The sequence below is a fragment of the Coptis chinensis genome, chromosome 3 (assembly GCF_015680905.1).
Source record: "Coptis chinensis isolate HL-2020 chromosome 3, ASM1568090v1, whole genome shotgun sequence".
NCBI lineage: Eukaryota > Viridiplantae > Streptophyta > Magnoliopsida > Ranunculales > Ranunculaceae > Coptis > Coptis chinensis.
The window spans coordinates 100,221,383-100,235,961 of record NC_141458.1 but is presented as its reverse complement, the minus strand read 5'-3'; the positions used below and the strand labels follow the sequence as shown (position 1 = coordinate 100,235,961).

The 14,579-nt window shown below is 34.9% G+C and overlaps 1 protein-coding gene and 1 long non-coding RNA gene across 6 annotated transcripts; both read left to right on the top strand.

The window, feature by feature from the left end:
- The first annotated feature begins 6,791 nt into the window (after positions 1 to 6,791).
- Positions 6,792 to 9,808, top strand: LOC147512127 (uncharacterized). The gene is made up of 3 exons (XR_015214744.1): positions 6,792 to 8,685; positions 8,779 to 9,578; positions 9,664 to 9,808. It is a non-coding gene; the product is annotated as an uncharacterized LOC147512127 (long non-coding RNA).
- Positions 9,809 to 10,851: 1,043 nt separating this feature from the next.
- Positions 10,852 to 14,162, top strand: LOC147512126 (uncharacterized). Of its 5 annotated transcripts, none has more exons than XM_086595085.1 (7): positions 10,852 to 11,002; positions 11,564 to 11,653; positions 12,414 to 12,595; positions 12,693 to 12,763; positions 13,304 to 13,388; positions 13,491 to 13,544; positions 13,771 to 14,162. In XM_086595085.1, the coding sequence occupies exons 3-7, from the start codon at positions 12,593 to 12,595 to the stop codon at positions 13,909 to 13,911; spliced, it is 354 nt and encodes a 117-aa protein (XP_086451211.1). In that variant the 5' UTR covers positions 10,852 to 11,002; positions 11,564 to 11,653; positions 12,414 to 12,592; the 3' UTR covers positions 13,912 to 14,162. The 5 variants fall into 5 exon arrangements, 3 of the variants coding, with proteins under 3 accessions (XP_086451211.1, XP_086451210.1, XP_086451209.1); XM_086595084.1 differs by having other exon boundaries at positions 12,324 to 12,595; XR_015214743.1 differs by lacking the exons at positions 13,304 to 13,388; positions 13,491 to 13,544; positions 13,771 to 14,162 and adding an exon at positions 12,896 to 13,143 and having other exon boundaries at positions 10,853 to 11,002; positions 12,324 to 12,595.
- The last annotated feature ends 417 nt before the right edge of the window (positions 14,163 to 14,579 follow it).

The window sequence follows — 14,579 nt, the reverse complement described above, 5'->3', positions numbered from 1 at the left end:
TATGGTTGGGTTGGTGAGGTCAAGTTTAAAGCCCCAAAATTGTTCATCTCTCCCTTTGCCTTCTCCAAAAATGGGTGGCCAAGATTGTATTAGGATTTAGGCCTAAGATATGATGGAGGATGAGCGGCTTGGGCTTGAGATGGGCTTGGGCTTGGGCTTGGATAAGAGTAAAACATGTATTTTAGAAAATAAACCCCGACGCCCAATTTTAAAGACCTGCGAACTTCTTGGGCAATTAAACTCTCTTTGCCGTAACTCCCTCTCTAATCTCTATTCACTTCTTCTTTATTGACTTGAAAACCGAAAACGCCTCTAATGGAGTCTCTTAACTCTCCCACTATAAATATAAGCCTCTACACAATCACTCTCATGTTTAGTGAGATATTCCATCTATTCTTGATTTCCAAAAAGTTACTTGCTGTAACCATCTCATGAAAGGTCTTCAAAAGGTACGAATTGCGAAAGTATTCCCTAAATTTAAGTAGTTCAATATTATGGGATTTGATATAATTATTGTGATTTTGTTTTATTTTCGTCCAAATTTTAGAATTTCTTTGGTACATAGCTCTTTCTAAATTCTAATGAGTTTCACGATAGTACATAACTATAAATGTGAAAACTGTTTTTCGATGTACGCGTTTCCATGATTGATCATTTTTATATTTTTTGTTGTTCCAATTAAGTAGGAATTTCATTATTCCCTTTACCGAACAATTTGAGTTCTAATGGAGGAAAGGAGAGTTACATTAGGGAAGTCCTTGGATTGTACATCGAATATTAAATCACTGTGGCAATTTGTCACCTCTGTCCATTGCTTTTGGTATGTGTAGTGATGTTCTGGAAGAAACATAAGCCTTTATGTTTGCACACGATTTTCTGGGGAACCTGGTGTACAGATGGTTTTGGATATTTTTGTTCCTACATTGCACATAACTTTTGGGCTGACATTTTAATATTTTTTTTGGGTGCGTATTGGTTGCGATTCATGTGATTTTTATTATTTTTGTGGTTTGTGGGCTGAATGCCGAATATTTTTTCTTCCACTCTGCCATAATTTGATGTAGCACTACGTGAGAAAGAAATATGCTAAGAGAAGTTACCTAAATAGCTAGACAGGGGAAAGATAAGAATGACAAAAAGTAAAAGAGACATAAATGTATGTTTAATTAGGAACAAAATTGGTAGAAAAAACACAAGAAATCAGTGGCCTTTTACTGAGGTTTGGTTGGAACTAGAAACTTAAGGAAATAAAGAGTAAGGTAGAGAGAAATGAGAGATTGGCTAATTAGTTTGTGTTGAATACTAGCACTTGTGCTTTCTCTCTTCTTGATTTGCGATCATTGTGGGTTAGCACTATGGTGTCTTTGAGTCCTTCCTTTGCTTTGATTAGTATCAATTTGATGAAATTGATCTTCAATTATTTATACAGACTTTGTGCAATCTGGACTATGATTCATCCTTTTATTACATGTCTTTCTAAAATGTTACATAAGGACAATTTTTCAAGCAACGACTTCGATGAAATATGCATCAATTTAGTTGCCTAACTAACTACTCTAACCCATTCTCTCTTTTTTTTTTATATATATAAAAGTGTGTACTTTACCAATTGTATTTTTTCCATTTTTTTTTGTCGTATTATGCTATTTATTTTAGTACAAGTGCTACATTGTGTAGAAACTATTGATAAGCTTAAGAGGTCATCCATTGTTGGTCAACTTATACTCTAGCAGAACCATGCATTTGTGGATTGGATCTTAACACGTTGGGATTGAGTACAGTCAACATGTGTAGAAGGTGGACCACCTGAGGTCACACTAGAAACTTCCATGGGTCCATTCACTATCGAGTTGTACTACAAACATGCTCCAAGAACTTGTAGAAACTTCATTGAGCTATCTCAAAGAGGTTATTACGACAATGTCAAATTCCACCGCATTATTGAGGATTTTGTTGTGCAAGGTGGAGATCCTACTGGTACAGGTCGTGGTGGCGAATCAATATATGGTTCGAAATTTGAAGATGAGATAAAACCCAAGTTGAAACATACCGGTCTTTGGTATTATTCTCTCCATGGCAAATAATTTATATCCACCCAGGTTTGATATTAAATAGAGTTTTTGTTGTATTGTTTTGCCATATCAATTTTGAATATGTAGTTTGCGATTTTGTTCCTATCGTTTGTCAAGGTATCTCGCTTACATCACATGAAATTTTATTAGATCGTGCATGTTTGAATTTATCTATTAAGAATATCTTTATCATCATTGTTTAGATAGTAATAGTGACGACTTATTTTACATCACTATCCATAAGCAATTATTTGATCTAGCTAAAAAAATTAGTACATGCTAATTTTCAGAGTAGTTATGAATGTTGATGGTGTAGGTGACTAAGTAGAAGACAATATGAATTGGGAATGAGTTTATAGTGTTAGCTTGAAAAGTAGCATTATTAAGGATAATAAATTCAAAACACACGTTACAAGCCCTTGCATAGTTACTAAACCACTAATTTTCTATTTCTTTTATTTTTTCTTTCTGAAAGGACTAAGCTCTGTAGATTTTTAATGTTTCGTTGGCATGAATTGGACTATATACTTTCGTTTCTTACTGTACTTTATTTGAGTTGAAGCACGTCTTATCCCACTTCATCAGTTCTCATGGATCTCAGATTTCTTTGGGGTGAAGTGTCATACTTGCTCATTTTAAGTTACAGTTTCTTAATTATGTTTTTCTTTTTCTTTTTATTTTTGTAGTGTTTTTCTAAACTTTGGTTTTTTCTAAACAAGGTATACTACTCATGAAAAAATTACATACTATATAGCCTTTACTTTACCAAAAGATTTGGAAAAAAAAACAAAAGTGAAAGATGACATTAATTTTAGATGTTCCTCCTTAATTTATTGCTTTGACTTCATATATTTAGGAAAGAGCCGTAAAAGAACACAAAACACAAGAAGTTGGTTGAGTGAGCCTTAAAATGAGACAAGAAGCATTGTAAGAAAACATAGGCTTATAGGTTTTATTTTATTCCATAGAAATGGTATGGGCATCCTATTTCTAATTTTAATTGTTCCAATCACACATACACTCAAAGTTTTGCAACCGGCAGTTGTTTGATCCTTACATAGACTTTGTTATGTTTCATATTTATTTTTCTTTTCCAGTATGCTTAAGACTATACTTTCCATGGTTTGTCGTGTTGTTTCTACATGGGTCAAATTTTCTTAATTATATATGTTTGCAAAATAGTATGGTTTGAACTAAAAGAACTATGCCCTTTGGATTGCCATAGTATATAGTGGTCGTGTTTGCATACTGAATTGTGTATTCATGAGAAGCAAGTTGGTAGTTGAAAATGTTGGCAAACATACAAGTGATACTACCTAAGCAGAGGAGGGCAACAAAGCATGGGGTGGTAACCTTAAAACAATAATAGCTTAAGCGGGGTGAGCAGGAAGATAATAGGAGAGGATTATTGTTGTACAAGGGATACTCGATCTCATCTCCTAATAATTGTAGTGGCCATTGTTTCATGTTTAAACCGGTTGGTCTCCGTAGGCAAATTGTTATCAAAAACACAATTTGGGGAGCCTAGAGCTCTAGGCATTCCCTTTCACCTGATAATATTGGATAGAAATACTTATGTTCCTTATCTCAATATGTTATTTTCTAATATACATATAGCTTAGTGGGGTTGAGGCATTTGGGTGTCATTTATATTAGTTTGTTTTATGTGGTTCATATATGGTTGAAGAATGAATTTGTTTATTCATAATATGACCAATTTTGTACTTCGTGTGTTTGTGGTTTAGCATTTTTGTGTGTGTGGATGTTCATTCTAAACTTTTGTTGAATCTTATACTTTCAGGTCCACATCTTTAAGAATAATAGTTTATGTATGCGTTTAAGATTACAATCGCGAAGTGTTCATGCATTGAGTGCTGACATACCGTGTTTGGTCGAGGTTAGCACCAACCTATTATTGATGAATAGGGTTATGATCCTAAATTAATTGCAAATATTTTGACTTTGTTTTTATATAGTATGTATCCAAGAAAATGGTAGGAAGTACTTTAGTTTTCTTTGTTAGCACGTTTTCAATTTTAATTGCATTGAGGGTCATCATATAAGCATAATGGTTTGCCCTGATTTAGTTAGAATTTGTTCGTGGAAGAAGTAGTGGCTAGCATGGTAGGTGCTAATGATTCTTGCTAGGGTTTTTTGAGTAGTAGAATATTATATGGACCAAAGGTATATAAGAAGCTAGCAATGACAACATGTCTATAAAACCAATTTTTGGTTCGGGAATGATTTGTGTGTATTCATTGTAGTCACTCTTCACCATTTGAAGTCAGATTTTTTTTTTTTTTTTTTTTTTTTTTATAGGTATGTTTGTGACTTCCACAATAGTGGTTTCCAAGATAAGGGTCATTTTCTTTTCTTTATAGATTTTGAAATGGAATGAATGTGTTTTTTTTATCGTATATGCTAACTAATTTGTTAAAAGGATTTCATTTTTGTGTTGTTGTCATTACTCATCCTCCATTGTTGGATTAAATGGTTTCATGAGTGGTGTCATGTAGAACCAAAATTTTCAGAAGGTAGCGTAAATAGGTTTTCACAATCCCCATACCTAATTTGGGACTAAAGGTACACATTTGCATCTCTTTTTCACAATACAATAAGAATCCCTAGGACTCTTCTCAAGAAAGTCGGGAAAAAAAATCTATGAATTATAGAATTCTTATGGTATTTGAAATCGATACAATTTTCGAATCAATTGGGAACAAAAAATAGTTATTGTAGTGCAGACTTTTTTGAGATTTGACTAAGTTGATGGATAGGAACAAAGACAACACTATTGTTGATGGCTAGATCTGTTTTTATAAGTACTTTCAAATAGTGGAAATTTCACTAAGCTGAGTCGACTTGATTGAGCTTAAAGTCAAGCGATGTTAAATTGCTCTTTTTTTTCCCGATAATCCTAGATGAGAAATTTAGCCTCCTAAAGTCTAACATTATTTTTTTCCACAAGATTGCAACACCTAGCTAATGCATATATTGGAATGGGTATTCACCCAATTGCATCAAACACACGTCTCAGTTAAGAATGCCCAAGAGAAATTAGTATAAGGTGTTTGCATAGGCTTGACAACAAGGTACCACCAACCTTATAGTCCATCGAATACAAGTGGATTGTGGAAATTGAGTGGGTTTAACTTAATGCACATTTGGTTAATATTGTATTGTTGTGTCTTTTATTTCATCAAAGTTTTTTACTTTTATTTGTACAAAGAGTAGACACATCTTTAATGAAGTTTATTGAAGGTGATATTTGGTGGGAGTCATAGTTGTACAAGCCGCATTGCTTGCAAATTGTAAGCATTAAGTAGCTCCTTAACCATATATTGTGTTTTTGTATGCAATATATTTAATTAAAGAGGTCTATTTTGCAAAATACATATACCATTGTCAAGTTTCTAGACGTATTCCATGATTTAAAAAAATTATACCAATAAGCATGGCCACTAGAGATGTAGATCAATTGGATATAATAACATCATTCACAATTAGCTATATTTTTTTTATTAAAAAAAAATCCTACTAAAGTATCTAAATAAAAATATGTACTGTGTTGACCATAAGAGCTCATATTAATATAATTAAAAATTATTCAATTAAGTCAAAAAACTGCAACTACACATGTTAAAGTTGACATCTCTTATAGGAATATATGTTTTTTTTTGTGAACATTAAACAAATTATATTGAGTAATTATATATATTAACTTGGTTTTTTTAAGAAACCTAAAGACAACCGTGCCGAAAGCACATGTTATACCTAGTCAAAGACCATTAATACTGAGTAGTTGAGAATGCTCCCAGTGACCCACGTCAGCCCCCTTTTTTTCCTCGGAGATCGACACATCGATTTTTCATAAAAAATGAATTCTTTTTTTTGCAGATTTCAATTGTTCAGTAATCCAAACAAAGATAAAAAAACAAAACTCTTCACCGCAACAAAAAAAAATAAAAAACAAAACAAAACAAAACCTATCACTTCTTATTCACCGCCATTACCACCATTAATACCGAAGTAGTTGAGAATGCTCCCAGTGACCCACGTCAGCCCCCTTTTTTCTCTGAGACTGACACATCAGATTTTTCATAAAAAAAATGAATTCTACGCCCTTTTTTGCAGATTTCAATTGTTCGTAATCCAAACAAAGATAAAAAAAACAAAACTCTTCACCAGACAAAAAAAAATAAAAAAAAAACAAAAACAAAACAAAACCTATCACTTCTTATTCACCGCCATTACCACCACACTTGGTACGCATTAGCCTCAAGTCATGGCCACCACCACAGCGGCTGCAACTCGCTTTTCTTGGGCACCCATTTACAAGAAGCCACTATCTAAAACTTAATTTCGTTACTGATTTAATCTTCTTTTGCAGATGTAATAAATCGTTTGAACTCTTTACGCGGAAAAGGCATGACCAGCATGTATTCTTGGTCATCCAAGAGGTACATACGGTACATTATTTATATATGAAACTAATTAGTTTCTCTCTGTTTCGTTTCATTATAGGAGTTATAAGAATGGATTCGTGTGGCATGATTTATCAGAAAACGATTACATCTACCCAGTTCATGGACAAGAATATGTTCTCAAAGGTTCGGAGCTAATGCAAGCTCAAGAACAGACAATAATTTCTTCTGAGAAGCTACCACAAATACAAAGATCAAATGATGAAGAAGAATGCAACTTTCAAGTAGTTACTCGATGAAGAAATCAGTCTTGGAGTGCCGTTGATCTTCACGAATATAAAGTCTATAAAGCAGAATCATCTACCGGTGAAAGAAAAGAGATATTTGAAAAAGACATCCATGGTACATGAATTTTATGCTTTGAAAATCAGGACAAACTCTGGGTATTATTCTGCTTCTTAAAGCTGTTAAAATATGAAACTACCACAACAGGGCAGATGAATACAATACAACAGATGAAAATATTCAACTGCAATCAAGACAGACCAAGAACCTTCCCAGTAGTAGCGTCCACATCAATGTCAAAGAAGCAGGGCCGAGTTGGAAGCCCCGACATTGTACTCATGGTCCCCACTAGAGGATAAATGAATCCGGCACCAACGCTTGCCTTGACATCCCTAATTGGTAACACAAATCCAGTTGGTGCTCCTTTCTGAGGAGACGTTATATAAGTAACTTATGTGAGCTCTAAAGGTGCCGATGTGGGAGATGACTTCAAGAAATGGTTTGAGCTCATCGTGCATGAGGGGACATAAATCAAATTCAGTGTGAATGTTGAGGGTCTGGGGTGGATCCTCTGTCATTTCTTGAAGTCCTGTGACGACGGCCCTATTTGGTGTACTTCAAGATCAGAAAGCAACATATATTGGTGCATACCACTATGTAAGTCCTGTCATGAAGGCCCTATTAGTCAAAGGAAAGGAGAAAAGGGTTGTTCTGGTGTTATAAATAAATGGCTTTGACCATGTGTGTTTCTGTAAGTGAAGGGAAAAGTAATGTTTTGTTTTGAGTTTTGAAATTTCAGGGGAGTTATTAGATTTAAAAGTGAACTAGGGGTGTCATTTGTGGGGGTGATTTTGTTGTTAAGTGATGCATTAAAATTGTTTTATGGAAAGAAAAAAAATCTTTAGTCAAACTGCTAACTCTATTTGAATTGGAGTTTATTCGTCCATCTGTCCATGTCAAACTTGGTACATCAACTGAAAAAGGTAAATTTTGAAATCAATGGAGCACATTCTTATAGAGTAGCATGCAAATTTTGGTTATGCATAAGATGTTTCCACTTTCCAGTGCCTTTCCTATTAATTATTTAATTTGCTTCTGCAAGGAGATTTTCTCTAAAAGTTTTTACTTACTATTGAATTTGCTTCTGCAAGAAGATTTTCCCATTTTAGTAGTTGATACTTGATAGTCTTTACTTCTACCTAATTTACTTCTACTCCTTTGTTCTCTTTCAAGCTTAATTGTGTTCTCAAGCTTTCTTTTCCAAGCTCAAGAAATTTAGTTCCAGTTAATGTCAAGAAGTCTAACTTCATCTATATATACTAGCATTTACACACAAGTTCGCTTCCATCAACTACTTCATCCTTTGTTTTCTGAACTTTTTCTCTACTCCAAGTTTGATGATGACGAGCCTGTGTTATAAGCATTACAAAAACTCCTTCACAGATTCTCTTTTGCTATTATCTGTTATATGTTTCTCTAATGGGTGCTTCATTATTTCATATAATTTGGTAGAGTACCCATGTTCTGATGTGTAAATGAAATTTCTTTGGTTGTATGGTGATTGATGGCTGTCATGAAAGCTGGTCAGAACAAGTAACAGTGGAGGTAATAAGTTGGCATGGGTAGTTTGGGACCATATAGGGAGGGAATATCTAAAGGGAGGGCAGATGCTTTTCTTCTGTATAGTTATTCTGGTCCAGGGAATGGAGAACTGTTGATATGATCTTTCTGCCAATGTGGTGGTTTATGGATTATTTTACAAATGCTTAGTAATTAATGCATGATTTCCACCAAAATGAAACAGGTTGTGAGATGTTTGTCTGCAATGCAAGTTTCTTATGATGATTCAGCTATGCAAGCTTTTGCTGGATTGCATCCAAGGGGGTGTATATATTATAAGCAAAGTATACATAAATCTTATGCTTCCTCTTTTTCTTAAGTTCTCTCATTTACTGTGTAGTATTCGGCTATCCGCTCACTCATAACTTATTTTTCAGGAAGAGAATGTCTTAGTGCACTAAGCTGCGTTTTTGCCATGAAGATCGGTAGAGAAGAAAATCCTTGCTTGCTGTACATCTCAATCTGTTTCTCAGCCTAGATAACCAAGAAAGAAAGAGCATGTGAAAAAGAATGACCAACAGGATAATGTAGAAAGAAAGACTGCTACAAAATAAAGGGAGAACATGAATAAAAAAAGGTGTGCCGGAGAGGGGGATTGAAAACATTGCTACACAAAGTGAAGGTTTTACCTGTTCTGAGTATTCGACACCACTGGCACCATAGGACCCTGCTATCGCCTCTATTTTCTCTTTGATGCTTATGTCCAAAGGATACAAAAACCTGAATGCCAGTGTAACATTCTCACATGCTTTTTGAACAGCAATGCCAAGATCAAACTGGGAATTTGAGGTACAGATGGGCAAGTCAGCCATTGAATCCTTCCTAGCACGTCTTATCATATATAAGTGTATCAGCTTAAATATTCGTCAATTCATTCTACTTAGTTCTTTATTAGAGTGTGCAGGTCCGATAACGTAAACGTTTAGAAATCATCTATATCCAATCAACAGATATGAATAGAATTTGGTCTCGATGTCAGATGTTTGCCAATTTAGATGAAAGTGCACATATTGCATACTTAAGTCAGATCCCGTGGCATTGATGTGGTGGACAAAAACACGAAGAAAGGAGAGGTAAGGGTAGCTGATGTATTTAAGACACTAACTTTAGAGGAATGTAGATGTGATAAATCACTAAAACCACGTATTCCAGGTCACACATTGAACCTGATCATGTGGTAAGTAATCCTACCTCTTTCCTAAATGTTGGTGTCATTATCTACTAGAACTCTCTGTTCGTGTCTTACAGTTTTTTATAAACAGAACAACTGGGAAGCAGTCTATAAACATAAACAAATGAGTGGACTTCAACCACTGGGGGATGAGAGTAAGCTGACAAGTGAATCCAACCAGCTAACAATATGGAGCAATTCTCAGACAACTGAAGGATCATCATCCCGCATGCATTCAGGGGTTCGAAATATCACCTTACCGAGTGAGGCTATTCAATCCCCTTTCATGAAGGAATGGGTTTTCTTGGCATTCCTAAGGAAGTGAAGAGCGTTAAGGTGAACAATTCCATTTCATATTTGGTTTCAAAGAGAACGATTCTGTAATTCTGACAGAACATTTTGAAAAGGAAGACATGCTTGCAGTATCTTGCTCTGGTGATCTCCACAACTTGGATCTTCCACAAGAGAAGAAAATTTCAAAACCCAAATTCTCAGAGGTTGGTTCTCCCAATTTATTGTCTTCCTCCGATAGACCAAATCCTGCAAGACATAGACATAGCTTGGATGGCTTTAGAAACGGTGATGTTCTTGATCAGGAGGCTAGGTCCTTTATGTCTTCAAATGTATGGAATAGCGGTGAACTGGATTTTGATAAACCATAGTTCTTAAGAGAAGTGTATCAGGGTAGTCCAGATGTGTACTCTTCACAGTTTCCTCTTGCCCCACTGTTACCAAAATCACTTTCTGAGTCTTGGCTATATGCACCTTACCTTCTGTTTCCTCCAAGAATTCTGCTGCATTTCATTTAGAAAAGTGTTCCAAGCCTCCCTCTGTTGATCAAACATGGGAAACAATTGTTAAGACTTCCAATGTTTACCATAGTCATTTACGGTTTTCAGAGGTAATATCATCACTACTTTATTTTTGTACTAAGGTCATCCCTTCAAGCCCTCCATTCATCAAGTAAATCAAACTATTGCAATAACCTTACCAATATTATTGAAGTTTCATAACCTTTTGCCAATGGCATTGCAAATGTCATCGACCCCAATGATCATATTCGGGTGAATATTGAGTTTGCTCTCTCTCTTTTTTTTTTTTTTTATTTGTTTCTGAAGGAAATATGGTGATGGTGGCAATGGAAGTGATTTGGGTCTTAAACGGCAACATAATTGACCAGCCTCCCACCCTTTTATGGAAACCACCCGGTTCCAGTTTCATTTAATTCTCTATACTATTTTATGCCGTTGAATTAAGATCTGATTACCGGATATCAAAAATTTGTAGACAACTTCAAAGCGTCTTGCAGATAGGAAGGTGGAGAAGTTTGAGAAGAACAGCATTGCCCAAAACAACTGCAAAGAAAGGGGCTGACTATCCAGTTACACCCATCGTGCTTGGCTTCTTTGTCTTCTTTGTCATTGGTTCATGTGAGCTTTTTCCTCTTTTTAACTTTAACATAACTGTTAATCTGTCATTTATCGTTGAGTTCTTTAGAGCTGATCTAGAACACAGGCCCAGGTTGGGCATACTGAAGCTCTACAGGCTTGAATTCCGAAGTAGATGACCCACCAGTAGTTAACCTGCCATGTGAAGTACTTCTCTTGAAGGAACCATGTTCCACAAGTTTGTCAAAGGACCAAGTGAGAGACATTTAAAGTTCCTTATTAGTCAGACTTCACAATTTGTATACAAAAATTGCAACCTGAAACTAGAAATTCAACAATGGGCTTTCGTGAAATCTTCTAAATGGTTCAAAAAGGGTGTCACAGAATCTATATTACGAGCACTGGCATGCCCAATGTAGATATTTAGGGTAATCAATCAATATAACCAAACTGGTCCAGCACAGGCTCCAATAATAAAAAGGCGGGGAAGATTAATATTTTTATTTCTTTCTTCTCATTATAATGGTGAAGATATTATATTCCTTTTTAGCGGAGAGATATATTGCACTGCTTGAAATGCATCTGATGACAATAAATTTCCAGATTTGAATGTGTTGCACATTGGCGGTTCTGCTACTTAATCCAGTGTCTACAGTGGTGGTAATCCTACAGAAACCACAGATTTCTTACCAGGTAATAATGGCTCTTGCATATCTTCTGGACAGTGCATTGCGAATTTTCATTTCGGGTTTTTCCTGACTTTGTTCCTATTCGATAATACGGTATTATTAGTACCAGGTTACTAGGTTAGCTATATTAGACTTTATAGTTTCGTCCCACTTCCTTAAGTTGTGACCATAGAACAAACTACCGTTCCTGGATGTAAATTATCAGATGCCTCCAAAACTGATATTTTAGAAATTTTCATTATATACCAGTCATTGAGTGGAGGTTTGGCATCTCTGTTATTAGTGAAGATATTGATACATGTAGAAAAGTTTTAACTAGAAGACGAGGTTTCAAATAAGGAATAGAGTGGGACCAAGTGAAATCGTCATGTTTGCCTGTATCTTCTATAATTTGTTGTATCTTATGATCAGAACTGAGTTCATTAAAGAATCAATCGATTTCTCTTTAGGTCTCCTTATTTCCACAAACACACTTGAATTAAAACTCTGTGCCTTTGAAGAAGCAAGAAAACGTCTTCAAGATCCGTATTTTCTTTTACATTCCAGATTAAAAGAAAAAGACCAAAGAATCGACCATGCTAGGGTTAGTAGTACATTTTTATTTTTATTTTGTCTATATAATTAAACTTAATTCTTTTTATATATAATTTTATTTTGTTTGACTTTTTATTTAGTCTAAAGCGAGTCAAAGTGCACTAGCATTGAAGAAATTTGTGGAGGAGAGTCAGAAGTTGGCTACTGAGTGTACTAATCTTTTGAACCAGTGTACAAGATGGGAGAAAGAGTGTTTGCTTTATGATCGTGATCGAGAAGCGTTGATGGAATTTGCTAATGAAGCAGATGAAAGGGCTAAAGAGGCTGAGGTTTGTGTTCTTGATATCGAAGATGAGTTGAAGAATGCTTTAGAAGAGTTGGAAGAGTATAAAAAAAATGCGAGAAGCACATGGTATATTTATTATTTATATATCCTCCCTAATGTTGTTTTATGATTTTAAAAGGTTTAAATTTTTGTTGGTTTCTTAGTTGGGTTTCTTTGGTGGCAGGTTAGCGAAACGCAGTTGATTGAGGAGTTGCATTTGATGAGAGAGAAGATTACTATGCTTGAGCAATCAAGGTATATAATGGGTACTGGCCAAATGTTGTCAATGAGTAAATAGGTAAATTTTGTTTTCGTCATTCTTATAGTTGTTCAAATTGATATTATGATATGAATATCCGCCTTACTCTGATTTCTTTTATCTAACAGGTGATAAGTTTCAGTTCTAATCTTCTCGAGATTGAAGTGTACAAGTTAGCCAATGCTGTTTATTCTCTTTTTATACATCTCCTTGGCTGGCCAATTCTCTTGACAAGCCACTTTTTGTTGTTGTAGAAGTCACCGATTTACTGAAATTCAATTTTGGTATTGGTGTCTGTAATAGTGTAATTACATTCATACATTGTAATTGAATCAGTTGCAACCATTACCGTAATAAAAAGAGGATGCTTCTGTCAGAGTAATGTACATATATATGTTCAACTCCATTATGCAGTTAAGCCCCAGACTATATGCAACTCTAGCCGGATCCCTCCCTTTTATTTCTTTATCTATTTATCCTATGCATATATATAGCATGTAGTGATGTAGACTGAAACAATATATTGATTGTTACAGAGATGGTCGAATTAAGTTACTTGGTAAAGATATTACTCAAGCTCTACTACAATCCAATGACGCAGTTCCGAGCAAATTTATACAGGTTTAAATATTATTTACTATTTAGTGGTGTCATTGCATGCATTATTCCTGTTTCTTTACGTACCGTTTAATTGACATTTGTTTTTTATTTGTGTTGTTACAGTTTCTTGAGAACCAAGGCATTCTGTTTAATGTTACTGTCCAGAACAACATTGAGGCAAGTCCTATATGTTGACTCATTACTCATAAATGTGATTGGTAGTAAGTCCAAAAACAGTCTTATAACTTAAGCTTTTGTTTACAGAAGAAACTATGTGTCATATGTTCACTTTACAAATGTGATCCGCAGTTTTACTTTTAGGCCTTATTTTTATGCACTCTTTGGCCCTTCGTAATATTTTGTGACTTAATTATTGGTTTGTTAAACCACTGCATTTTCTTAGGTCTGGGATATAGAGAGGAAGCAATTGTGTGATGTGTTCATGTTGAAAGAAGATATCACCTCTTTTATAGTCGTTCAACAAACTTCTTATCGTAAGCTTTTCCAGCTTTCCCAACGTTATGTAGGATTTCAAAGTTCTTGATTATCACATGTCACTAGAGACACACTGCAACACTGTAGGTATATTGGAGACTCTGGTGGAAATATATCAGTTATGAAGCTTTATCTTGCTAAATATCATTTAGTACAGATGAATTACAGAATTCCTCTTTCAACATCTCACGGTGAGAAACACACTCATTTGAGACGTTGTTCGTTTTCATATGCAGAATTCTTATTCTTAAATTCTTTTATCTGAGGTTCATCAAAATGCATTGAAAAATTGCAAACAAAGAATGATTCTTAGAAGTGTGTGCCATCTTCCTTTGTTAATAGCAACTACTGGTAGTTGTGTAAACGTTTTTAGAAGAAATAAAATTATTAATGTGGAAGTATGTTAAGGAGAGTGTATGTTAGAATTTAGAAAATTCAAAAGACAAATATCCAATTTCAGCTATATCAGTAACTCAAAATGAACTTCCACACTCTTTATAAAGAGGATGCTTCTGTCAGAGTAATGTACATATATATGTTCAACTCCATTCTGCAGTTAAGCCCCAAAATATATGCAACTCTAGCGGATAGAAAAAAAAAAGAAGAAGAAGATTAGTATGGAATTTTTAGATTCATATTGTTCATTGGGGTTGCCGGTTTGCCACGGTTGCCTTAAAATGCCTTGGTGGCGGCCTGATTTTGTAATTCTATTGGATC